General features: G+C 41.9%; 1 protein-coding gene and 1 long non-coding RNA gene across 4 annotated transcripts in view; one reads left to right on the forward strand and one right to left on the reverse strand.

Moving 5' to 3' along the window:
• Nucleotides 1–1,944: 1,944 nt before the first annotated feature.
• NPAT (nuclear protein, coactivator of histone transcription) overlaps nt 1,945–24,915 on the reverse strand; it is a 37,223-nt gene continuing 14,252 nt past the window's right edge. For both annotated transcript variants that reach the window (XM_089775706.1, XM_089775705.1), the window contains exons 8-18: nt 23,517–23,649; nt 21,521–21,612; nt 21,345–21,432; nt 19,807–19,903; nt 17,835–17,960; nt 13,821–15,497; nt 12,241–12,356; nt 11,131–11,239; nt 8,953–9,010; nt 5,288–6,452; nt 1,945–3,781 (exon numbers count right to left, since the gene is read on the reverse strand). In XM_089775706.1, the coding sequence (XP_089631832.1) occupies nt 3,704–3,781; nt 5,288–6,452; nt 8,953–9,010; nt 11,131–11,239; nt 12,241–12,356; nt 13,821–15,497; nt 17,835–17,960; nt 19,807–19,903; nt 21,345–21,432; nt 21,521–21,612; nt 23,517–23,649 (3,739 nt within the window). In that variant the 3' untranslated portion in view covers nt 1,945–3,703. The remainder of the gene's footprint in view (nt 3,782–5,287; nt 6,453–8,952; nt 9,011–11,130; nt 11,240–12,240; nt 12,357–13,820; nt 15,498–17,834; nt 17,961–19,806; nt 19,904–21,344; nt 21,433–21,520; nt 21,613–23,516; nt 23,650–24,915) is intronic.
• On the forward strand, nt 11,236–24,889 carry LOC149525934 (uncharacterized). 2 transcript variants are annotated; one of them, XR_016348563.1, is made up of 4 exons: nt 11,236–11,948; nt 19,981–20,058; nt 23,519–23,617; nt 24,710–24,889. It is a non-coding gene; the product is annotated as an uncharacterized LOC149525934 (long non-coding RNA). The 2 variants fall into 2 exon arrangements; XR_016348562.1 differs by lacking the exon at nt 11,236–11,948 and adding an exon at nt 17,803–17,933.

The raw sequence follows: 24,915 nt of genomic DNA on the forward strand, positions 1-24,915 counted from the left end.
GGAGGTGGTGAAGGCTAGGACTAAGCAGTTTAAAAAAAGAGCTAGATAACCTCCATGAATTTAAGTCCATTAATGGCTATTTGCCAGGATGGGTAAGGAATAGTGGCCCTGGCCTCTTGTGTGCCAGAGGGTGGAGATAGATGGCAGGAGAGAGATGGCTTGATCATTACCTGTTTGGTTCACTCCCTCTGGGGCACCTGGCACTGACGGCAAACAGCATACTAGGCTAGCTGGACCTTTGGTTTGAGCCAGTATGGCCATTTTTATGACTTAATCTGAAGCTTTGGGAGCCATCATGTGGAGGGTGGCTGCTATTTTTAAAAACAGCTCATTGGGGTGGGAGGATTATGGGGGTCAGGTCTAGGATGCACCCCTGAACCACTGTACAGAGGCTGGCTGAAGCTCCAGCAGTTACCACATGTGCTTGCATCCTTGTTTTAAAAATAGCTGCCCTGGGACCTGCGCAGTGGGAGGTGGTGATGGAGAAGGGGCCATCTTGGTGGCCTGGAGGAGAGCCAGGGTTGCCCCACCCCCCCTTGATGGAGGGGAAGGTTGGCAAGCACAGTCCACTAATAGTTGAATGTTTACCTAACACAGACATAAACACTTTATTTGCTTGACTTCAGTGGTGGTCTTCATCTCTGAAAAGCTGCAGGCACTAAGACAATCTACCAAAGTGGCAATAGCACTAAAGAATATAGGCCTGCTATGGGACAGTTCTTTTCAAAAGATTGCTTAAGTCACAGCCAATAGATATGTATTGTACAGGTTTGCAGTGCTTTGGACAGCAGCAGCCTTCTTGTTTTTAAAAGGCCTTCTGTATATGTTACACTACCACTCTGCATTCATTGACTTCCACTAATGAATGCCCAAAAGGAAAGATTTACTGTGCAGGCAGTCCCCGGGTTACATAGATCCGACTTACATCGGATCCCTACTTACAAACGGGGTGTGGCAACCCCACACTAGCTGCTTCCCCCCAGCAGACCAGGGAGATGCGAAGCTAGCACCCCCCCCTCCTCCCCCCGCCAGCAGACCAGGGAGATGCAGAGCAGCTTTTCTCAGCAGACACCTCAGCTTGAGAATAAAGGACTGAGCTCTGGAGAAATGTTTGGCTAGAGTTTCCCCTACAATATGTACCAGTTCCGATTTACATACATACAGATTCAACTTAAGAACAAACCTACAGTCCCTATCTTGTACATAACCCGGGGACTGCCTGTATTTTGATTTATAAGTTGTACCAAAATTGTTAGTTCACTTTTGGTAGTATGCTGGTCTTGTCAAGAAACTTGCTCGGGCAATAACTCCTCCAAGTGAGGCAGGTAACTGGTTCTCCTACACAAAGTACTTGACAAAAACTTCAATTTTATATTTCAAAATGACTGATCCAAACACGTAAAATTTAAAGTCAGAAGTAACTTCAACCCTCATTCAGCCAGCAACATCTAATTGTCTTGACTACACTACCTTTATAGCAGCTTTTAAATGATTGGCTTTCCAACTCTTGCAGTATGTGTGTGAAGGATCTGAGAAATCACATTGCAAATTTGATATTGTTCTTTATAGCCAGCTCATATATCCCCAGAAAAACTGTTTACAGCCTATAAGACTTCAGAGGAAGAAGAGAATGGGGTTAGGATTTTTACTTAGCCTTGGGTCATGCCTGCCTCATTTTAGAATTTTTCCAGATTTGAAGCTTTGTATGAAATGGAAACATTAATGGGTTAACATCAAGTCATTTCTGAAAAGTGTAGTATTTCTCAGAGATGGAAAACTCACTTCAAGTACTAAAAAAATTCAATGCTGTCCCTTCATGTGCGCTACAACCATGGTAATTGTGTATTAACATAGTTCATTGAAGATGCAGAGCAAAAATGAAAGTTGAGTATCACCACAAGACTTGTACATTGTTCTTTGGCATACAAAATGGATAGACAAACCTTTTAAATTAAAACCAAAATATTTATTCAAGCCTTAAATGTTATGCAGTATTAAATTAGTGAATGGGTTTAATATAAACATCTACTGCATAATGTTTAGTTCCTTAGGAATCTTTGGATGCTACTCGAAACATTGCCATGTCACCATATAGATTTTATAAGAAAACTGTTATATTCAGTAATATCAACAAGTTGAGAACAAGAAGAAACACCACTCTTGGTGAAGAATATTTTGCAGAACAAATTAGGCCTTATACCTTAGGACTAGTGATCACAAGAGTTTACTAACTTATACCTAGACCAATTTGTACCAAAGTTAGGATGCACACATTGCAGCTTTGCCCTACCACCTTTGTTAGTTACCCCACTGCAAACCAGCATGATCTACCTTATTTTGAATTAAAGGTAAGACTATAAAAGCCTTTTAAGTGGAATAAACAGGAAGCTTCCCCCTTGACAGTGCAAAATAGAGTTGAAAGAATCATCTTTCCAATTAGAATATTTTAGTCTGTGTCATCAACTCAACTTCCACCACCACCACCACAGTAAAATTACAGTGGAAAACCCAAGAGAAAGAATAACCTGTTCACTGAGTGCTTAATACTATTAAGGATTTCTGACACTAAAAAAACTCAGTACATCATGAATAAACTATTTTACTCTGCCTCTACCACATGTTCCTTTTCCTGGGTACTAATTCACTCCCCTATTGAGTGTTTTCAGCAACAATTGCTCATTTGAGTCTTAATAAATGCCATGTATTTGTATATCAGCCAAGGTATTTGGAGTTCAATGACCAAAACTTTCATTTCTATGCATAATATTTCATACAACATAATGCAGTCATGTGCTGCTGATATCTAAATGACATTCCTGGATACAGAATAGCACCCTGTGAACCAAATCCCTTTTTGCTGTTGAGAAACTACAGCTAATCTGGCTATTAAGTAAAATGTTTAAAACAAAGTTCATTATTTTAAATAATTTTTATACTTCAAAAAAGGTACTATTGTAGGTAATGAGGTTTGCAGTTAGGAACTTAGTTGGCTAAATTGGTAACTTGTTTAAAATTTTGTAAAATTCTTAAGCAACTTTACTTGAAGATAGTACACTTGGGGGAGAGGGGAATGTTTTTATTAATTTCTCCTTTGGGGAAATCTTTCATCACCCCTGTAGGTTTTTAAAAGTTAAAAAAAGCCTTTGATAGAACATGAAGTGGGTGTAAAGGGGCTAAGCAAGAACTCTACTACAAACAAATTAGCACAAGTTTGATTTGAAACTTCTGATACCTGTAAAAGATGATCCAAATGCTTAATTTCCTAGTTCTTCTCTCAACTGTCTTGTTTAAAATCAGCAGTGATGCAAGGCTTAGAAATGGTGAATTAAAGAATCACTGCCTTCAAACTCACAAAGTGACTAAGCAATTTAGATGGGTAAGTAAAGAACTTTGTAGAATATAAACATCTGGTGTTGCAGGAAATACATGGTAAAAACAATGGGTGGATTACAACTTCTCAATACATCTGTACAATACTTACATTAGCCAAACAAGTCTACCTGTACAGTTTTGTAAATTAAATGGCTCTACATTACTGTAAGTGCTCTCAAAAATAAAATATTCCAACTTAGACTTCTTTATACAAACTAGCAACCTGCTTCAGAAACAGCATGATTTTGCTATAAAGTGAAACTTCAGTGCACTGAAAGTGCAGCTCATTCTTTACAAAGCAACACCTTGTTTTTAAATAGACATAGTTCAACTATTCATCATAATGCAAAGATAACAAGAACTTGTCCACATCCATTCCAGCTGGAAAACAATGTGGTAGCTTCTTTTTCTGTTGGGAGAAGGAGAGGGTAATGTTAAATCCCAAAATAATGGAGGTGAAAAAGTCTGCAAATTTCTTTCACTGCATGCTTCCTTATCCACATGCTGAAGAAGTAAACCGATGATGCTTACTTAGGAAACACCACATCTTTGTATGAAGTTACTGTATACATGTATTTTAAATGAGCAGTTTCGTAGTGACTGCCCAGAGTGATTCATGAACTGGGGGAGTAAGTTGGGTTGCATTTTTTGTTCTGTGGCCGTAGACAAGTCCCTTTGTTTTGGCCTTAAATTTCCCCATCTGTAAAATATGGATCATGCTTATGCACCTTTGTTATCCACTTTGAGACCTCTGGATGAAAAGTATAGGACTACGTATTATGAATTACAAAAGCTACTTGTCCTATCACAGTTCACATGGACTGATTTAATGCTTGATCCTAGAGCAGGGTGGGGGAGCCTGTGGGCCAGATCCTGTCCTGGGCTTCCCTTGATTTGGCCTGCAGGGAGACTCTGGGTTTCATGCGCCTGCAGTGGGGCAAGCCGGTGCTAGTGCTCCAGCCCCGCTGCAAGTCTTCCTGTGTTGGCACCTCCCTGTGGGGCTAGAGACCTAGTGCTGGCTTGCCCCACTGTGGCAGGGAAAAGGAGCCCAGAGTCTTGCCACAGGCTGGATCAGTGGAACCTGGGGCCAAACCTGGGGCTGGGAGTCCCCTGCTGACCCTGGGCTCCATGGCTTTGAAATGCACAAGAGCATCTGCTGGGGACTCTTGTGCATTTCAAAGCAGGCACTCAGGTGCAGCCCAGAGTCAGTGGGACCTTCCTGCTGGCCCCAGGATGTACACAGAGTCCTGCATTCCTCCTTTGAAATATAACATTTCAAAGGAGGAATGCAGAAGTGCCTATTGACTAGTCAATTAACCGCATTTTAACATCCCTAGTTGTGGCCAAAGAAATAGCAAGTGCTAAATCTCTCTCTCAAGTTTCCTGCAGGACAACAGTGACATAATCACATCACTCAATGTCCACTGGGGGCCAAGCCCCACCCACTCCCAGGGTAGAGCTGGGCATGGCCCCAGCCCTCCCCTGTGGCCAGGAGCTGAGACTGGGGCTGGCACAGCTCAGCCCTCCCGGGAGGCTGGGGGAGTGAGAGACAGGGGCTGGCACAGCCCCAGTCCTCCTTGGCAGCTAGGGGAAGAGCTGGTGTAGCCTATCCCCAGAGAGAGGGGGTGCAGTCCCCTAATACACCGTAAGTTATTTTTCTACAATAAGTAAGTTTCTAAGAGACTAATTTGATGTTCATACACAGACATTTGCCAACAGTCACTGGGAGCTGCTCCTGTGTATGAAACGTAGAGTCTGAAACCTGAGAAATATTTTCTTAGTTATAAGGGAAAGTGGGCTCAAAAAGCTATGTTACTGACGCTAAGGAATAATTTAGCGGGTATTAGGAGCTGGGCTCACAGCTTTACCATCCAATGCTAGATACATACTATGATTAAAAAAAGTATGTACTTGCCTTTATTTTCTTCTTTTTCACTGGTGTTGTAGAGCTCTGAAGTTCTTTTTTACTAGCAGAACGGGAGTTTCTCTCACATTCATTCAAGTCCTCCAGCTTCCTTTTTTTTGCAGTGCTTCTCACTGACCGAAATTGTTGTGTGTTGTCCTTCAAGGGAGTCATAGTACTAGTCCTTGCAATAGCAGCCCTTGATAGAATCATCAATGTATGGGCAGCCATACTAACACTGTTTTCACTACCTGTTTCACTAGCCGGGCTGCAAGCAGGCAAGTCTGGAGTAGCAGGAGGGACCATTATTCTAGGGGTTGTATTGTCTTCAATGTAGCGTTTACAAGTTGGTGTCCTTACACTATCTGCAATATCCTCCGTATGTGTATCCCCAACTCCTGATGGTGTACGGGGTACTGGTAAATCCCCATTTTCAACCACTTTGCTAGTAGGGCTGTGCCACTGAATGCCATGTAACATCTCCACAGCTTGTTTAGTTAATGGACTTGCCAAACAAAGGCTGTTGGTGGAAGGTTTTGTTTGATCTCTTTTTGGCTCCTTTGAAGACAGGGAAACTGATCCTGAATTTTTGCTATTCACATTTGACAGTGAACCTTGTTTTTTGTTCTGTTCCTGCACTGAAGCAACAGTTTTTTCATTCCAAAGGCCAACGTTCTTTTGGCCATTTGACAGTTTTGCAGCATCCTGGTTCTTTTGTTTCTCATCAATGTCTCTTCTCAATTCATTCTCTTTATTCGCCGTTGTCTTGTGAAAGGGATCTGATGCGAGTCCTGCAGCCACAGACTTTCTCTCAGGCTGTGCTTCTTTCACGGCTGCATGTCTGCTACCGCCAATCTCAGCCTTACATAGAATTCTAGGCAAAGTTTTATCCTTCTCTCTTTTGTTGGACTGTGTTTTAATAGAGGCAGATGCAGCATTTGGAGAGTCTACTGCAAATAAAGGATGTTCATTCCTTTCTTTTTGTAACAAGCTCTTAGTATTCTGACCTTGAGTACTGCCTCCTGGAGTAGGTAAAGCACTATCAAAGCAAAGCACTCTCCTGTGGCTTTCATTCTGTTTGGAATTTGAACTTGTGGACTCTGCTGGAACAGTAAATGAACTTTCTTCCAATTTCTTTCCCAGCTCTGCACAGCCATTCCTCTCTGAATTTCCAGCCCTGACAAAGGCAATAAACATTTTAGCGACAATTTTGATTTATATTATGCAAGTTTTTCAATCTGTTCTGTCCTTTTAAAGCTATTTCTCAGTGTTTTAAATGTAGCTTAAACATTTGCTCAAATTACACATTAAAATTTTGTATTTGGGCGAAAGCACATATGCACTCTCAAAGAGATGTGTCTAATAGCATGTCTTCTATATTTTACTATAGGAACTCTGAAATAACTGAATAAGGGGGAAAATGGCATGAGCAATCATTAACTGACTGATGAATCCAATGGAGAAAAACTGGCTGGATCATTGTTATTCTTTTGCCATTTCAGTGCAATTCAAGATGAAGTACTGGAATTTCCTTTCAGGAGCCACAACACTTTGCCCCCTTTGCAGGGAGCAAGCAGACTTTATATGATTCAGGTGGATTAAGACTAGCAGAAGGCTGAATACATCAAACAATGAGGTCTCAAGTCTTGTCTCTGTGTTTCTCTCCCTCGGATTTCACTGTAATCTTTTATTCACATCAAACTTGCTATGAAACTGAAAATTTAACTTACTCCATTTCCTTTAGGTTCTCCTCCATCTTTCCAATGTGCTTTAACTCAGTCTAATTTTTCTGTTCATTTAGTACTTCTGAAATAATTTTAGTCTGAGTGCTCTTCACTTCCAATACATGTTTTCTGATTCTACTCTATTAACCTCCTAATTGCCTCTTTTACTCCCTTTCCTCTTTCCCGTATTTCTTTGCAAGCCCCCTCCCGCAACAGTTGCAATAGAGAAAGCCAATCAGAATTAGGGATGTAAAATCCTGTTTAACAGTCTAACTCCGTGGTCACCAACCAGTAGATCGTGATCTACTGGTAGATCTCAGGGGCTCTAAGAGTAGCTCTTGAGCCTTCTCTGAACTGCGCGCCTGCGCAGTACATTTACATTAGATTTCCTTATTTGAGGAGCAGTTATTCACCGAGCAACAACACAGGTGAGTAGCTGCGAAGAATGGTGGGAGCTGGGAGGTCAGGAGGGCTGAATCACCCCAGCAAGCTGACTCTGGCTTTCAGCAGAAAGAGGTTGCCTTGCGCTCCAGCTGATCGGCAACTTCTCCTTTGCGCCTGCTCATGTGGAGCTTGGTGCATCCTGGCTGAGCACTATTGCCAGCTGGCCGGGCAGCCACTTCTCTTCCCTCCAGCCCAGCTGCCCTGCGCTCAGCCCAGGGAGGCAGTGTCTAGCTCCAGCTGTGCTGGAGTAAGCTTCCCAGGCTGAGCACAGAATCACAGATTCCCATCTGATGGACTGTATACAACTAGCAATCTCAGACTACAACCCAGACTTCAAGACACTGGCAGATACTGTTCAGTCACAGGTGTCACACTGAGACACTGTTATTGGAAGAAAAAATATATAATTATCAATAACTGATTTTAGATTTACAAAATAGCAGAGAACAAAATGTATAATTGTAAATGCTTCATTTGACATTTAAATAGCATGAATTAAAAACAGACCATTTATTTCATAACTATAAACATGTGATTTTAATTTTATATATTGCATAATTTAAAAAAACTGTTTAACAGAGTATAAGGGCTGGGGATAGCAAGTGATGGGCAGGAGAATAGAGAGGGCGAGGCTTCAAGGAAGGGGCGGGGCGGTAGATCTTCGCCTGTTCTCTGACTTAAAAAGTGATCTTGGGTGTAAAAAGGTTGGAGACCACTGGTCTAACTAGTTAAACAAGATCCCGTTGGTGAAGGGCTCTTCCTGCCTGGCCGGAGCTGCCCCTACCCCGCGGGGCTCCCGGCTGAGCTGGAGCCACTCCTCACCTGCTATACGGTGGGCCTGGTTGGGGGGCTGTTCCCAGGACACCAGTTAACCAGTTACCATAAGCATTACCTGGTAAGCCATCCACAAATATTTAATAAATGTTTAGTTGATATTTGATTAATTTTTTAAAATTAATCACAGTTAAATGCTATTAATTGTCAGCCCTAATTTTTATCCACGTTACTGCTAATATGGAAGTCTGGTTCTCTTCCCCCTAAAGCAGAGGAACATTCCTGATTCTAACACCTACTATAATTATGAATTGACATCAGTTCTCCTAACAAATACAAAATGAGCATCTTCTCCTCCAGGACTAGCCTAACATTCTTTCCCCTCATTCCCTCATTTTATTACCTGAAAAATGTCTTTGAAAATTCAGGATAGCAGCCAGCAAACACAAAATAGCAAAAACTAGCAGAGAAATAGAACTAGAAATAGTGTAACACTAGCCTATGGCTATCACTGATTGGCATGCCACCCCATTAATGTTAGCATGCCTTTTTCAGTATGTGGGGCCTACACGCCAGTATAAAAATAATGTCACGAGCTGCTAGGTATGAGAGAGGAGGAAAAGAACCAAAAACATTTAATTCACTAGTGTCTGTGAAGTTGCTGTTTCAGAAGAAATTAAGAGGGAATCTGCAGAAGTTGAAACAAAGCAAGACTGAAAAAGTATTTGTGCTAACCTTTGTACTCTAGAACTTGGATAGTTCACAGGCTTTGCTGCACCAAGTACCAGCTTTCCTGAAATGGAGACGTGAACAGTTAATAAACTGAAAATACTCAAATTTTCTTCGAGCTGGTACCATATAGGAATAGCCCACTTGTTCACACTACTTCACATGTAGGAAAAAAAAGGTAAAAAAGCAACTTGGTGATATCAAAAGAGCTCCACAGTATGTTTTGCAGTTTTAATACTTACTGGATTATGAAAATATCTGAAACAGAAAAATAGCAAAGGTCGAGTAATCAAGTGCCAACATGCAGCTCGTAGTCTATAATTTTAGTTAAAGCAACTTGGATTTATAAATGTACAGGACGGGGCATGGAAAAAATTAAACTACTCCAACCATCTTGTTAGCATTTGCCATATAAAAAAAGCAAAGCTTTGTGATGCACAGAGAGAGTGTACCCATATGTTTAAATATGTAACTATACATAAAATGGAGGAAAGGACTTGCCCTGGTACCCTTTTTACATTTTTACAGTATGTCGATTGCTATGTAATAAGAACTGACAGTGTTATTCCTAGGGGAAAGCTGCAGTATGCAAACCTACGAGAAACACCATTCCCCTCCCACATGGGTAGGGGATTAACCAAGGGTGCAGGGTTTGGGTTTTTTTTTGGGGGGGGGGAACCCCCCCCCCAAGAAGCCAGGCACTGAGGGGCACATGTAGTTAGTGCCACTGTCACCCCACCTTCATTTCTGCAAGCACAGATCAGTCTAGCTGAACGTGGCTGGGGTCCTTGTGCTAGTTGTGCTCCTATTCTTTTTGCTGGGAGTCCATCCTGTTTTTTGTGCGACTGTGAGTGTTCACAGTGGGGCTCGGTAAGAAGGGGCAGAGGATATGAGATGAGAAGGGTAATGAGGTAGTGGGTAAGAAGCAGTGGGCTTGAAATGCTTTCCATTGTTTACAGGATTTACAGTTTGGCTCAGCATCCCCACTATACAAATTGTACCGGTGCCCCTTAAGTGAGGGGGTATGTGAAAAATGGGGAAGAAAAAGGGATAGGGGAAGCATGGGTAGGGCGGAGCAGGAGTCCAGCATACAGCAGCTGGGGCTCCCTCATTAAGCAGGCCCATCAAATCCTCACCCTGACAACCCTTACCCACCTGGACTCTCAACAAGTCCTTCACACCCAGATGCAGACCCGCGCCCCTGCTGAGACCCAATTCACCTTCACCTGGATCCCTTGCAGACTCCCATTGCCCCTACACTGCAACCCCCATCCCCTCCCCGCCAAACAAGCTCCTGCACATTCAGCTCTCCCACTAAGCTGCCAGCCCTAGACTGACCCACACAGAAACCTCTCACCCCACACCTGGATCCCTCCATACTAAGTCACTCCACACCGTGAACCTCCTGGGCTGAGCCTGCCTATCCAGAAATTGTGCAGCTGGCACAGAGCAGACAGGCCCCCACAGGGTGTTTCTGTGGTAGTCCCAGCCCTTATACTGTCTCAGGGTCAGGTACAACCTCAAGGCCGAGTCCTTGTAGCAGGAGAGATGGAGGGGGGAGGGGAAGCTGCAGGATGATTTCAATATAGCCAGTGGCCTGTGCTTCCTACTGCCATGCCGGAGCCACATTTATTTACTGACAAATACAATTTACAGAATTTTGCACAATTTAAAAATACTGTGTACAGAATTCCCTCAGGAGTACTGTGTACTCAGAGCTGTAGGCTATTCTACCTTACCTTTTCTAGTTCAATGTGGTTTTGATTAGATAAATATTTATAGCAAAACCAATTGTATTTATAAAATAATTAAAATTACAACTGTCAAAGCAAACAGCAATCAATGCACTCTTCAGAGGAATTATTTTGACGCCATGAAGGCTCTCTCCTCTCTCCCCACCACATAAGCAACAACTGAATGGCTACAATAAAAAGCTGGAAAAAACCACCCATACTTGACTTTGCACCTACAAAGATTTTGTAAGGTTGGTAGTATTTTATTTGTAAACTGAGCATATCTGATAGACAGCCACTAAGACAACAAATGTGGGACTCCCTCAATGCCACTTTGAAAGTTGTTTTTCATAGCAGAACACCATTTAAAAAACGTCACAGTCAAATTACATACCTCTAGAAATTTAAAATTGTATTGTTTTATACATTTTAAGAAGTTTAAGCAGTGTACCTGTATTCAGCTTGTTTCTTGCTCCTGGGGTCTTCTGAGATTTGGGAGGGATAGGTATTTTAGGAACACTTCTATTGCACATAGGATTTGCTATAGGCATGTGTAAAACCTTCAAAGAACCAGAGTATCGTATTAGGATTTGTTTGAAACAGTTTAATTTTGAGAGCATGAAGATTTATTACAAGTAGGACCTCTTAACGGGGGTGGGGGAACAAGGGAATTTGTTCAATCAGGGGAGGCCCCCTGCCACTGGCCCCCAAGCCCACCACCAGCTCTGCTTCCATCCCCTCACAACCCGCCACCTACAGCCAACTATACTGCTAGCCCTGGCGGTACACCCCAGCCACGCCACTGAACATCCCTCGACTGCAAGGCTCCCTGTGCCACTACCGAACAGCACCCTGCCACAGAGCTACCCATTAGGGATGTTAAATATTATGTAATTGAATAGCCGTGTAACTGCATGAAATCTTAGCAGTAAAATGACTATTTAATTGTCCGTGGGGGTGAGGCTGGCAAACAGTGTGCTCCCAGCCCCACTGCCAGGGAGCCTTGCCCCTCCATGTTGCTGCCTCTCCATCAGAGGCAGCAGTGTGGGGTGGCAAGTGGGAGCCAGTCCACAAGGGGGAGCCTGTTTAAAAACCAGCTCCCTACTCAGAGCAGCTGCATGCAGCAGCACGGGTTGGCAGCAGCCTCTGTCTGTGCAAGCCCAGGCTTGCGGAGCTGCTACTGGAGGGAAATGGCTCTGAAAGTGGCTCCCCCACCCAGCACTGGTTCCTGTTCCTCCCCTCCCAATCTCTGTAGGAGGCAGCAAGAAGGTAGGGAGGGCAGGCAGAGCTGGTGCTTGTGGGGAGCCTGATACAGAATCAGCAAGGGGAGGGAGGGGGGAGGAGGTAGTGCACGCAGTCAAAAAGATTAACCGATAAGTCCAGGTTGACTACACATTGACATCCCTACTACCCATGTCACCGGAGCCCCCAGCCACGCTGCCAGAGCCCCACTGTCCTGTGCCTCTCTAATGCAGAAACATCCATGGTCCTGCTGTATCATGGATGTTGCCAGACCAGAGAGTCCTGGTTTAGGGAGGTAAAACTTGTCGGAACACTTTACCTGGTGGGGAGGTGCTGAGAAAGTATTTCCGCTTTGTCCCAGTACTGATACGGGGATCATCCCCACCATTCCTGATAGAACTGGCTGCACTGGAGATGCAATTATAATGGCAGAACCTAAAAATTAATATTTTTATAGAATAAAAATTAAAATATTTTAGTAAGAAAAGAACAAATGGCTCCTGGATAGTTTTGTAAACCCCGAGTGGGCAGGTGAAGGGGAAGGAAGCTATTTTACAATCAAGCTAGAAACATTTACTATGCACTACTGATGCTAGGATATGAAGCTTCTGTCTGTGTGATGTGCGAGACACACATAAGAAATTTACTTTAGCAGACAATTGTAAAATGAACTATGTCAAGTTCATTTTTAGTGCAGTATCTACACATATGATACAAAATTTTACTGCAGAAAAACATGCAGATTTTGAAGAGGGCAAAACCATAGACTATACACAGTTAAAAAAAAAAGGAGTTAAAAAGAGGAACTGCGCCCTGAAACTCTGCACACTGGAGATATTTTTACACTGACCTCTGACCACACAAATAGCTGCAGACCAGTGAAGAGGAGATAATCAGTTACATTAATATTTTTGCAAATAACTATCTAAATCTAAGTTGATGGTAGGAAGTTAGTATTAGATTTTTGTATCTAGACTTTATTATTGTTATTGGTTTGACATTTTAAAAATATTTTCTAAAATATACTGTACCACTAACAATACAAATCACCTTTTCTTGGTATAACTGCAGCCACAATAGGGCTTTTACTGGTATAACTATTTTGGTAAAAGTATCATACCCACTATCAAAACAACTACCATAACAACTAAGTATAGACCAAACCTAAAGAAAATATTATTGAAGTATGGAAGTCATTTGAGAAGGGAAAAATATTACTATTATATGACTAGCTAATCATTCAGACAAAGATCATGCAAGTTAAAATTACAGGAGTCTTATAAAGGACAATAAAAAATTACAATAAGTTAATGGTAAATGATGTATCTTCTGATTTGCTGTTGGATAAAAATCAATTAGAAGCATATTACCCCAAACTTCATATTTGAATTAAACATGTCCTTTCTATTTCAGCCCACGATTTGTTTTATACTTAGCATGCAGAACAAACAGTTCTTTTACTCCTTTCCTTTCTACTGGAGAGGGAGTATAAAAATAATCTGGGCTATTTAGAGAAGTGTTGTGAAAGGTAGATAATCTGACATTTGAAAATTGTGCCAAATGAAATACAGTGTCATTGTTTTATCTCTGGATGTTTTACAGAAAAGTTAACAAAGCCTTCTGGCTGAAAAAACCAAAAGATCCCTTCCAGCATTAACATATCTATAATTATGTGATATTTGCCCTGAAAGGTCAGTCCAATTTTTCAAAGTAGCATACACTATAGCAGGAATAAAATAATAAATACACAATATATATCAAGTTATTTAAATTCCTATTTAAACTGAAGTGGTAGATAAACTGATTCGTAGGTGTCACTTGGCTTTTAAAACATTTCTAAGGATAAATGAAAAAGTAAATATTATGTAAATATTCAATTAATTCTTTTAACCACGTTACCTTGTGAAAAGTTTGGAGATACAGTCTGATTCATCGTAAACATGTTTGATCTAGGAGGAGTCTGTAACTGTTGTGCTGTTGGAGCTTGGGCAGCAAGTGACACAGAATTGCCAGGCAACACAACTACATTAGATGGAGTTACAGTAGTGCTCAATGTGGTTGGATCAGTCATGCAGGTGGTTATATAAAGGTTATTTGAATTGCCAAAAGCTGTGCTAGTTGCTGGCATCAATTGAATAAACCCCCCGTCCTTGGAAAGATTAGTTGCACCAGCAACTGAAAAAACAGTGCATTCTTCATTCTGCATAGTCACTGAGCTCACGGCAGGGTCTTTAGGTCTGAGCACAAGAAGATTTTGTTCTGAAGATGCTGAGTCCCCAACTCTTTCAGTCTCTTCTGAAGTTACACTTTTGGATAGCCCCGTAGTTTTAGCTGGAGAAGACAGTATTATAGTTGGCAAATTTTCTCCAGTGATGCTGGAAACTGCATTGTTTAACTCAGTGTCAGATGATACAAATGGGTCATCACTGATGATGATTTTGAGGGATACTATACTAGAAGGATCTACATCCGCAGGCTGACTACTAGAAGAAACACAACCAATACTTTTGAACTCAGTGCTAGACTCTTCTGACATGCATGCAGTTTCTAGTGGAGGGGAATGGCATGCTTCAGATATAGTAGGATTTCTTTCAGTGGATACTACAGAAATTTCCGTACATCCATCATCACCTGAAGAGAAAAATATAGTCTCAGCATCCGTTTCTGTAGAAGATGAGGGTTCTTGCATTTCCATTTGTGTTCTCTCAGAGTCTGATGACCCTGAATGGAGACTTAAATCTTTTGTAGAAGGCTTTTCAAGTACAAGCTGATCCCCTGACCGAGGTTTATTGGAAATATCTACAACTTCAAGCTGCAACTGTGTTGCTGTCAGATCTGATACATTTACAGATCTTTCGACACAATCCAACGTCATTTTATCCAGATCTTGACAGTTAGAACTGTGATTAGAATTTTGTTCTAAAGCAACAGGCAACGTAGGTGTCTCTTCTGTTACAGCCTGTTCATTTTCAACTGACTCTCCTGACTGACTACATTTAGATGAATTACTTTTTTTTAGCATCACACTGTGACCAGGGCTCAGATGAGAAGGACTTGTATTTGCTTTTTCAGATAACGAAGTATTTGGTGATAAATGATGCTTACTTGTTCCAGGGTATGCTCTATTTTCAATAATTACGGTGTCTTCATCAAGTGAAGCCAAGGAACTCTGTTGAATATCAGAACGATCATATGCCAAACTGGGTGTATTTAGACCATTATGATTTAGTGCATTTGATTCAGTGTCCATCACTGTTTGACTTTTGGATACTGATTCAGCTGATTCTTTATTATTGAAAGATTCCATACAGTGTTCGTTTTGTTCAGCACCAGATTTCAGTCTTTGGTTAGAGTCAGTCAAATCTGGCACAGATTCAAAGGCAATTTCAAGCTCACCAATTTGTTCATCAGTTACCGTTTTAAAGTTATCAGTCTGTTTCTTCTGTTTACCGCTTCCATGCGATTGTTCACAAGTTATACTTTTCTTAGTGAGATCATCACCACTGCTGTTCAAGGCACACGATGCTACTTCTGAATGATAATCTTTACAGGACTGTGCCTCTCTGGAATGATCACCTGCAAAAGAGCAGTTGGGTTGTTTCAATATTTCTGTAAATTTTTGTAAATTTCTACAGCAAATTATTCCCTTACAGGGTGTTAATTGTCCATTAGTTGCTGCAATAAGAAATGGTTTCACAAGTGACATATTGAAAGAAGTGTTTCCAGCATAATTCTTGGGCAACAAAAACAACGACTTCTAGTTTTCAATATTTATTTTTAAACTGACCCAACTTTCTGAATATTTCTTCCCTGCCTTTCTTCAGCTCCCATGCAATGTACTTTCCCCTCTGTCCTAGTTTTAAAAATGATTAGAAGTTATATGAAACACAAAAGCTGGAGCGCAGAGGTCAGGATGTCAAATGTTTAATTTGTATAAACATGTTATTTCATTCCTTGATTATAAGTATTTGTGTGTCAGTCCCAACCCCCAGGTAAACATAATCCCTTTTGTTGGCTTGTCCTTCACAGCATCTTGTATGTTACCTGGTGGTACTTCACTGAATGGAAGATGCCTATGATATATTCAGCAGCAGGTTAATGTTATGAATATGACAGCAGTTAGGCCATTCAACATCACTTTAAACCCACACACGGAAGAAATTACACTATACATTTTTAATAAAATTCTTTTAATTAGTATTAACTACTGTATCAAGAAGAAACCTTAACTTGTGAGCTACAAAGTTGCTTTTAAACTAAGTTAATTGTTTTGTTTTAAAAGAAGACTGAATAACTTCTAAGTTATAGATTGAACTTCTCTAGTTTGGCACCCTCAGGACTTGACTGGTGCCAAACCAATAGTCAATATTGTCTAGCAGTATTACTAACACTTCCACAGTTTACTGGAATTTTAGAAGACATTTTGGGGCAAATCAGAGCTAAATAACAACACATACCACTGACGGCCAGGACTGGTGACTAAAAACAAACTTTATGGGGCTGCAGGAAACTCGGCCACACCTATGATAAGTGGACATCCGGCTAACTAAAATCATGCTGGGCCATGGATGTTGCTGGCCCAGAGAGTACCAGACTAGAGAGGTTCAACCTGTACAATGATTTCCTTCCATCTCTATTATTTGTGATGCTAATGCCCCAATCACCCTGATTTAGATGCCAATACTACAGATCTGCAGCTGGAGTTATAAGAGTGACCAGGCCTGCTGGTGGAGGCAGGGTGGGAGTGGAGTGGGAAAGGAAAGAATGACTGCCCCAGGACCTGGCAATTCAAAATGAATGGCCTGTGTCCCTGACCATTTAACTTGCTTCTAAAGCACAGTGCATTCTGGGTGGCTCTTAGGCAGGGGCAGACAATAAAAAAAGGCAGCCTGCAAGGTTAGTCCCTGGCAGGCCATCGCCACTATGTTTACCTGCAGCTCCACAGGTATCAGAGGATTGCAGCTCTGGTTGGCCGCGAATCGCTGGTCGCGGCCAATGCGAGCAGTGGGAAGCGTCATGGACAGGGACCGCACTTTCTGCCGCTCGCATTGGCCGCGAATGGCGATTTGTGTCCAATGAAAACTGATCCTCCAATCCCTGTGGAGGTGCAGGTAAACATGGATGTGGGGGTCTCGCAGGCTGGAATTTGCCCACCTCACTCTTAGGGCAGGCTGGGTAGGTGGGGCGATATGTGGTGTGTTCCAGGCTGTTCTGAGGGCTCAGGTAAGTGGTGGGGAGAAGGAGGAAGAGTCACTGCAGTCCGGGCAGTGCTTTGGACAAGTTGCTCTGGCCCCGCCCCTTCTACCTGAGGCAGCTCCCCTAGAGGAGGCGGCCAAGTGGTATTTCAGGGGATAACTAGATGAAACCTTAATAAACCCTGTATTTAACGAGTACATTACAGAACTGGGGAAAAGACTTCCCAAACTAGGTATTATAACAGTTTCTACTATGGAACTAAGGTGTTTTATATGAGAAGAGAATTTTGCAAGCACACATTTCAATTAACAATGCATAGGTGACTGGTACGCCCATATAAATCCCCAGTTTCAACAAGTATCAGAGGGGTAGCTGTGTAAGTCTGGAGCTGCAAAAGCGACCAGGAGTTCTGTGGCACCTTACAGATGAACAGATGTATTGGAGCATAAGCTTTCGTGGGCAAAGACCCACTTCGTCAGATGCATCCAATACATCTGTTTGTCTATAAGGTGCCACAGGACTCCTGGTCGCTTCTGCAGTTTCAACAAGGCTCTGCAAAGATGCAGAAGTCTCACTATACACTGTAAATTGCAGGATCAAGGGATCATTTATTAAAATATAAAGCCACGAATTGTAGACTCAGTCAACTGTGCAAGTGTATTTGTAATGGAAGAAAACTGATCCTGGAACAGATTGTATAGTTATGAATACACTTACTAGCTTCTTGTGTTTCTACAGAATTTTCAATTATTTCCAGATTATCTTCATCCACCAAGATTGTCCCCTCCACTCCATTCTGATTGGAAATGGCATGAGGTGCATTTTTATTAGTCTTGTTTTTACCTATTTCAAATTAAAGCAAATAAGAACATTTAAATAGACATTTCTATCTCAAGGTTAAATGAACAGTTTAAGTAAATATTTGCACATGTTCAGCATATGAGGGCACAAAGAACTATTCACAGATTCTCACTACAGATTCATCAATAACCTCTGAGGATAGGACAAGAAGCAATGGGTTTAAATTGCAGCAAGAAAAGTTTAGGCTGGACATTAGGAAATACCTCCTAACTGTCTGGGTGGTTACACATTGGAATAAATTGCATAGAGAGGTACTAGAATCTCTTTTATCAGTGGAGATTTTTAAGACGTGGCTAAACAAGGACCTGTCAAGGATGTTTTAGATCGGGGTGGGCAATAATTTTTGACTGGGAACTTCAGAAATTTCTGAAGTGGCCCCAGGCTGCCTCCTCAGGTGGAAGGGGCGGGGCCAAGACACTTCCTTGCTTCCCTGCCCACAGACCCTGATTGGTCTGGGAGTGGGGAAGTACGCAAAGTCTTTGCCCCTGCCACTCCTCCAGAGAGAGCCACCAGCTGTTCTGAACAATTGGCGGTTTCCTCTAGGTGCCTGTGCCCCTGGCAGTAGGAGATTTTGCATGCTCCTCCCTGCCCCCAAGCCAATTAGGGATTTGGGGGGGGGGGGGGGAGGGAAACACATGAAGTCTCCTCTTGCCCTGCCCCTGTCCTGCAAGGAGTGCGTGGCACTCAAAAGCATCACACCCCTTACAGGGTGGGAGGAGACTTCATGTGCTCCTCCTATCCTCAGGCCAGTCAGACAGGATGAGAACAGGACGGGAGAAGACTGGGGGTAAGGAGAGTGCGCTAAGTCTCCTCTCGCTCCCTGCCCATGGGTACGTGGAGTTTAGAGTCAACCACTGGGGTTGACTCTAAGTGCTGAGTGCTTCCAGGTCCCTAGGCCCTGATTGGCCGGGGGAGAAGCAGGGCCCCCGTGAGCTGGATCAATCTGTTTGGCAGGCCGAATGCATCCTGCAGAGGCCCTTTTGCACATCCCTGTTCTAGATGGTGCTTGGTCCTGCCATGAGTGCAGGGGACTGGATTTGACCTCTTGAGGTTCCTTCCAGTCCTATAACAACTTAAAACATTTCCATTTTTACTAAGTGCATTCCTGGAACCATATTGATCAGGCATAAGAAAAAGCTACAGTTGAACAAAAAACAATATAGCAAGAGAAACATGATCTGTATCTTCCTGTCAATAGAAAGCTAGAATGATGATAAATATGTTACCACTGACACACTGCAGAAAAACAGTATTTACTTGAAATATTTTGAAAGTGATCCATAGAAAATCCAGAAATATTAAAATGATGACTAATTAGATTTAAGGGGTAACAGTAAAAATCCCACTTTTCCCAGTCTGTAAAGGTACTCTGCTGAATCAATTTTGCGTTACAAGCCAAGTTTGGAATGATCAGTGTAGCCCAGGGGTGGCCAACCTGTTACAGGCAAAGAGCCAAAATAGTGGTGGACATAGCGCAAGGAGCCCCCCTGTGGAGGACCTAAATCCACACCACCCAGCATTGGGAAAAAAGCTGTTGAGCAAAAACTGTAGCCGCCACATTTGGTTGAGGAAAAAAAAAGACACTGCCCCTTTAAACGATGTGGCTTTTTGGCCACATCAGGCTCCCGTTGGTACCATTTGCTTTGCTGTGCCGGATGGCTCCCCTCCACCCAGTGAGCACAGGGGCGGCTTCACAAGCCATGGGATACAATTCGTGAGCCACACTTTCTGTGGTGAAGAGCTGCATGCAGTTTGTGAGCTGCGGACTGGCCATCCTGGTGTAGCCCATCCTTTACAACAGTGCTCAGATGTGTAAACTCTAACCTACCAGGTTCAAAGAGGTCAAAGAGTGCCTGAAAAGCTGGGTCTGACTCTGTCTGTTCCAGGATGTCCTGTATTGCTTCTTCTGACATGTGGATTTCACTCTGAAAAAATGGTCAAGTCACAAAGAACTGATTTACATAGTCATTTACATACTAATTAGACTCTTTATATTTTACAGATCTGTGCATCTGTCTGTGAGTCCATCCATTTGTCTGCAAGTCCATTTGTTCAAGAACTACTCCATTCATCTGAAGAAGTATGTTGTGCCCACGAAAGCTCATGATACCATCTACATGTTTTGTTAGTCTTTAAGGTGTTGCTAGACTATTCGTTGTTTTTTAAGCTTTTCCTGTTACAGACTAACTCGGCTACCCCCTGAATCCTCCTAAATGGCAAGAGCTAAGACCACCAAATTTGGAATGCAGCTTCCTCTTATCCTAATTTAAAGCAAGATCAGGGTTTGGTTGTAGCAAGAAAGCTGGATGTGCTTACAATTTGATTTTTTTCCATAATATGGAAAGGGAGGAGGCTGATCAGGGGGGCAGCCACAGAAGAGAGTGGCCACCAGCCCAGATAACTGGCTCCCTGACCAGCCCTCAGCTGCAGTGTTGGACCTGGTAGGGAGCCCTGCCAGCCCCATTGCCATAGTCCCCACAGGAAGCACTGCCAGGGCCAAGCAATGCAGTCCTCACCTGCTATGGAGGACTCAAATCTGTACCACCCAGCATTGCTGGGCTGGCCAGGTGCATCTGCCCCTCAGCCAACCTGCATGGGTGTCCCCTGGGAAGCGCTGCCAGGGCCTGCCTGCAACTCCGGCCCCATCGTCTCTACTCCTTGTACTGGGACCCGGAAGCGCCAGTGGGGCTAGCCTGTGCAGCTCTCCTCATTCCAGCCTCCGGGGAGAAGCTTGTGGGCAGGTTGTGCAGCCCTCCACCCCCATTCCACCCCTGGGGAGAAGCCGGCAGCCACCTCCACCCCCTCTTCACATCCTCCCCTCACATCCTCAAGACTCTGCCCTGACTCCTGCACCCCTCACAGTGCTAGTCTCCGCCAACAGATTTCTTGGTTTCCTACAGAAAAATGGGGGCAAAGTGAAATCTGTGGGGAACACTCTCCTTCCTCAGCAGCAGAGAGCAGATCACCATGGGAGAGGAGAAGGGAGGCTGGGTGTGTGTACCTCCATGGAGAAAGGTTAAGGAGGTGGGGCTAGGGCCTCACTGGCCTGCACTGCGAACCAGTGAGTGAGTCTCACTCTGTCCCTCCCTGTTGCTGCATCCCAGGCTTCTCATTGTTTTCACCTGAGGACGGTGCACTCAGATAAACGAGAAATGGAACAGAGGTGCATTTAGCTTCATCACCATGACAGTTACTTAAGTGACAACTTTGTAGCTTTCATAAAATAAATGTGAAAAAAGCACTGACTTTAAAGCAATGTATTTATGCCAGGTTTTAGTAGAATCCCACCAAGTATGTGTGTCAGTCTGCATTTACACATAGCATCTGTGGCTTTACCAGTCCAAATAGGAGATATTGTGAGTCTACCTGAAGTCCAAAGATTTCGTCAATTGAGGACTCCTGTTCTGTGGGACCATTGTCTGTCTGTTTGGGAGTCTGAGCAACATTGCCCTCACTGGAACATAATTAAAAATAGTTAGTACAGAATTCAGAAGTAAAACATGTACACAAGGATCAGGGTCTCTCAGACATAAATTTATTACCTGCCCAAAAATTTGTTTATGTTTTCTGCAAGCTTCTCCTGAAGAGATTTGTTGCTCAAGATTTTTTCTCTGGCATTTTCAATGACCAATTGCTATAAAACAGTTTTAAAGTGGTCAAAAATATGTTTTTATAATTACTAGAAAAGAAACAAATTTCAAATTTACAAGTAAGATCAGATTCATATTCAGGACACTAAGTTTCAATACAAAGAAAAGACTCATAATGCTGAAGAAGTTTATCATAATTACTACTGTAACATATATCCAATGAGAAGGATCATAGCAGCCCACTCTCCCTCCAGAGACAACATCAGAGAGACCATTGGAATTTCTCTGTGTAGACACCATCTGTCTCCCCTACAAACTCACCCTTGAGAAATGGTTTATCTCCTTGGCCATCTAACATCACATGCTGCCCACAGACACACCCAGATCTATGTCTACATGTCAAGAGTAGTGTCTATACAATATCCAGGTCTAAATGACTAACCACTACTTGAGAAAGATCTGTCTGGGTCATTGTCTTCTCATGCCCAGAAAGGAAAAATCTAAAACAGATTGATAATTGACTAGACTGTCAATGTTGAGATTTCTTGAAGAGTGACTAAAAGTGCTTCCTCAAGGGTTGCCATTTGTCCTCACTAAGGAAAGCACTGAAAACTACCAACAGAAACCCCAGAATTTTTTTCTCCTCCTATGTCATTCAGGATTACTGTAGCCTATATGCTCAAAGGGAAGAGATAAGATTGTACATACAAACTTAATTGTAATTTTTGAGCTTCAGGCTCTCCCCATGTAACCTTACTACTCAGCATAGTATTTTTGTAAGAAATGACTGGGTTTCTTTGTTTCATTTTGAAAAGATGGGGAGGGAGAAGAAAACTTATGTTGTTTCACACTCAGGACCTCAAAGCATGGCTGGCTTGCAAACACTAGCAATAACGTAAGTCAGTCTGGAACCAGTTTTCTTGATACCACCAGAATATATTTTTCCAAATACTAAGACAATTTCCTACAACTTTTATTTACTGAATCACTTTACAGGTAAAATGATTGAAGAACAACATTGAAAGTTGGCACTAGGTGTGTCAGAAATTTTGTTTTACTTTGACCAAGTTATGACCCTTGGAAATTCCATGTTGCACATGAACAGTACATTTACAGAGGTTTTATATCACTGAACTTGTGTGCATACGCATTAGCTGCAGAGCGAAAAGGTGAAAAGCAACGGGGCTGACACAGGCTTTCTGTAAGAATCTTTGCCTATGGCAATGAACTTCATAAGGTGTAAGGACCACCTGCTCTAACATATGGAACCTCACAAGTGTGCAGGAAAGAGCTCTCTCCCACAGACCTATGCTGCCTGGAATAGGATTCCCCCTGCCACACACACAAACAAGCATACTTTCTTCATATTTGGATACCTGAATCATTTTTGCTTAAGTTTTAAAAAACAACTAAAAGGTTGACCTTTGGAGAGACATCAAGACTGGAAAATTTCAGCCTGAAAGGTTATAGATTCAGACACTTAGGAATGACTGAAACCTTGGAGTCAGAGTGGAAACCTATGCAACCTTAATTATAGTGGCGGCTCCTGCTATAATTACTATAAGAGAAAGCTGTCTGGGGTCAGAATCAACATTTTAATTCTGGTTCCTATTTTCAACCTAATGTCAAACTTTATCATTTAGAGAAGATATTTACTTTTAAAGAAACCCAGTCAAACAAGAGAAGACTAATCAGTTCTGCTGCTTAAAGGTAAGCAGATTCAGTACTTTGAACCTTAGATGTAAGATTGATATTTAAATTCTAGATAACTAAAGTTGTTTTATTTGGGTCATTGTGCACCCAACTACCTAGTAAGTATGTCATGGATGTTTTTTGAATGAATACTTGCTCTGCTATAGAAAAACTAGAACTTGGTAAGTTCTGAGAAACATAAAGCACGCCTAGAAATTCTTAAAATGTAATTGTGGTGTTTTATTTTTATACTTACAGGGAAATTGCCATCTATGAGTTCTTGGAGGGGTTCGCTTTCTTCTTCCACTACCCCCATATTGGAGTCCTGAAAATTTCTACTTGCTAAATGAGGTCCAGGTGATGCAATATTTTTCTTCTTCTGAGATTCACTGAAACATTTTTGGAAATGTATGCCATATTTTACAAAAATGTATTCATTGCAAACAATATTGGGAAAAAGTTCAATCCATAAGAGGTTACTGACTCATGCTTTAAACTAATATTTCCTCTTTCCACTTTACAATTAGAAAATGTTTACCAATAAAAATTGAACTGCATATTTGTAATGAAAACAAAACAAAACAATTTTAATTGTGTTATCTCTGTGTAGTGACCCTATCTGTTTTATGTTAAACAAGACACCCTATACTTATTCTAGGCTAACAGGTCAATTATCAAGTATATAAATAAATGAGGTGAATGGGCAATATTATGACATTCACTTTAATGTACGCAAATGCAAGATAATGCATGTTGAAGGGAAAACAAACTGCTTGTACACCTTAAAGTTCTAAATTAATTCTGTCAACTAAGGAAAGGGACTTGGGCATCACTGTTGACAGCTCAATGGAGACCTCTGCTCAAAGAGCAACTCTGGTCAAAACAGCAAACAAGATGTTAGGTTACATAAGGAATTAGATGGCAGAATATTATGCACCATATTCTAATGCCTATATTTAAATCAGTGCTGCAGCGTCATTCAGGAACAGTGCGTGTTCCATCAATCATTCCTTCTCTAAAAAGATACTGCAGAATTACAGTGGGTTCAGAGAGGAGTGACAAATGTGAACAAGGATCTGAAAAAACCTCGCATACACAGAGAGATTGAGAAGAATGGGATTTTTTTACCTTAGAAAAGAGACACAATGAACATGTAAAATACTGAATAGAGAATGCAGAGAACTTCTATCTTCCCTATCTCATATCACAAGTATGAGAGACAATTTCAATCAAATTAAAAGGTGGGAAATGCAAAACCACTGAAGGAAACACTTTCACATTTCACTGTTGAACTCATTTCCACAGGAAGCTCAATCCAAAAACTTCTCCAGATTAAAAAATGATTGAATATTTATATGGATATCCAGTTATAATTAATGCTAACAAATTTTATAAAGTATATTAAACCTCAACCTTTCAATGTTTAAGCTTATCCTCTCTCACTCCTAGAGATCAGGATGAGAGCTGCAAGGGGGACAGATTTCACCACCCCAATCTCTGCAAGGTTGTTTTACCTACCTCTGAAACATCTGGTACTAGCTACTGTCAGAGATAGGATTAGATGGACCTTGGGTCTGATCCAGTATTGAATTTTATGTTCCAAAGAACCTCATGTTCAAGACAAGCATGTTGCAAATTACAAACAACTTATAAAA

This window comes from Pelodiscus sinensis, chromosome 1, assembly GCF_052426305.1.
Source record: "Pelodiscus sinensis isolate ZL-2025 chromosome 1, ASM5242630v1, whole genome shotgun sequence".
NCBI classification, from domain to species: Eukaryota; Metazoa; Chordata; order Testudines; family Trionychidae; genus Pelodiscus; species Pelodiscus sinensis.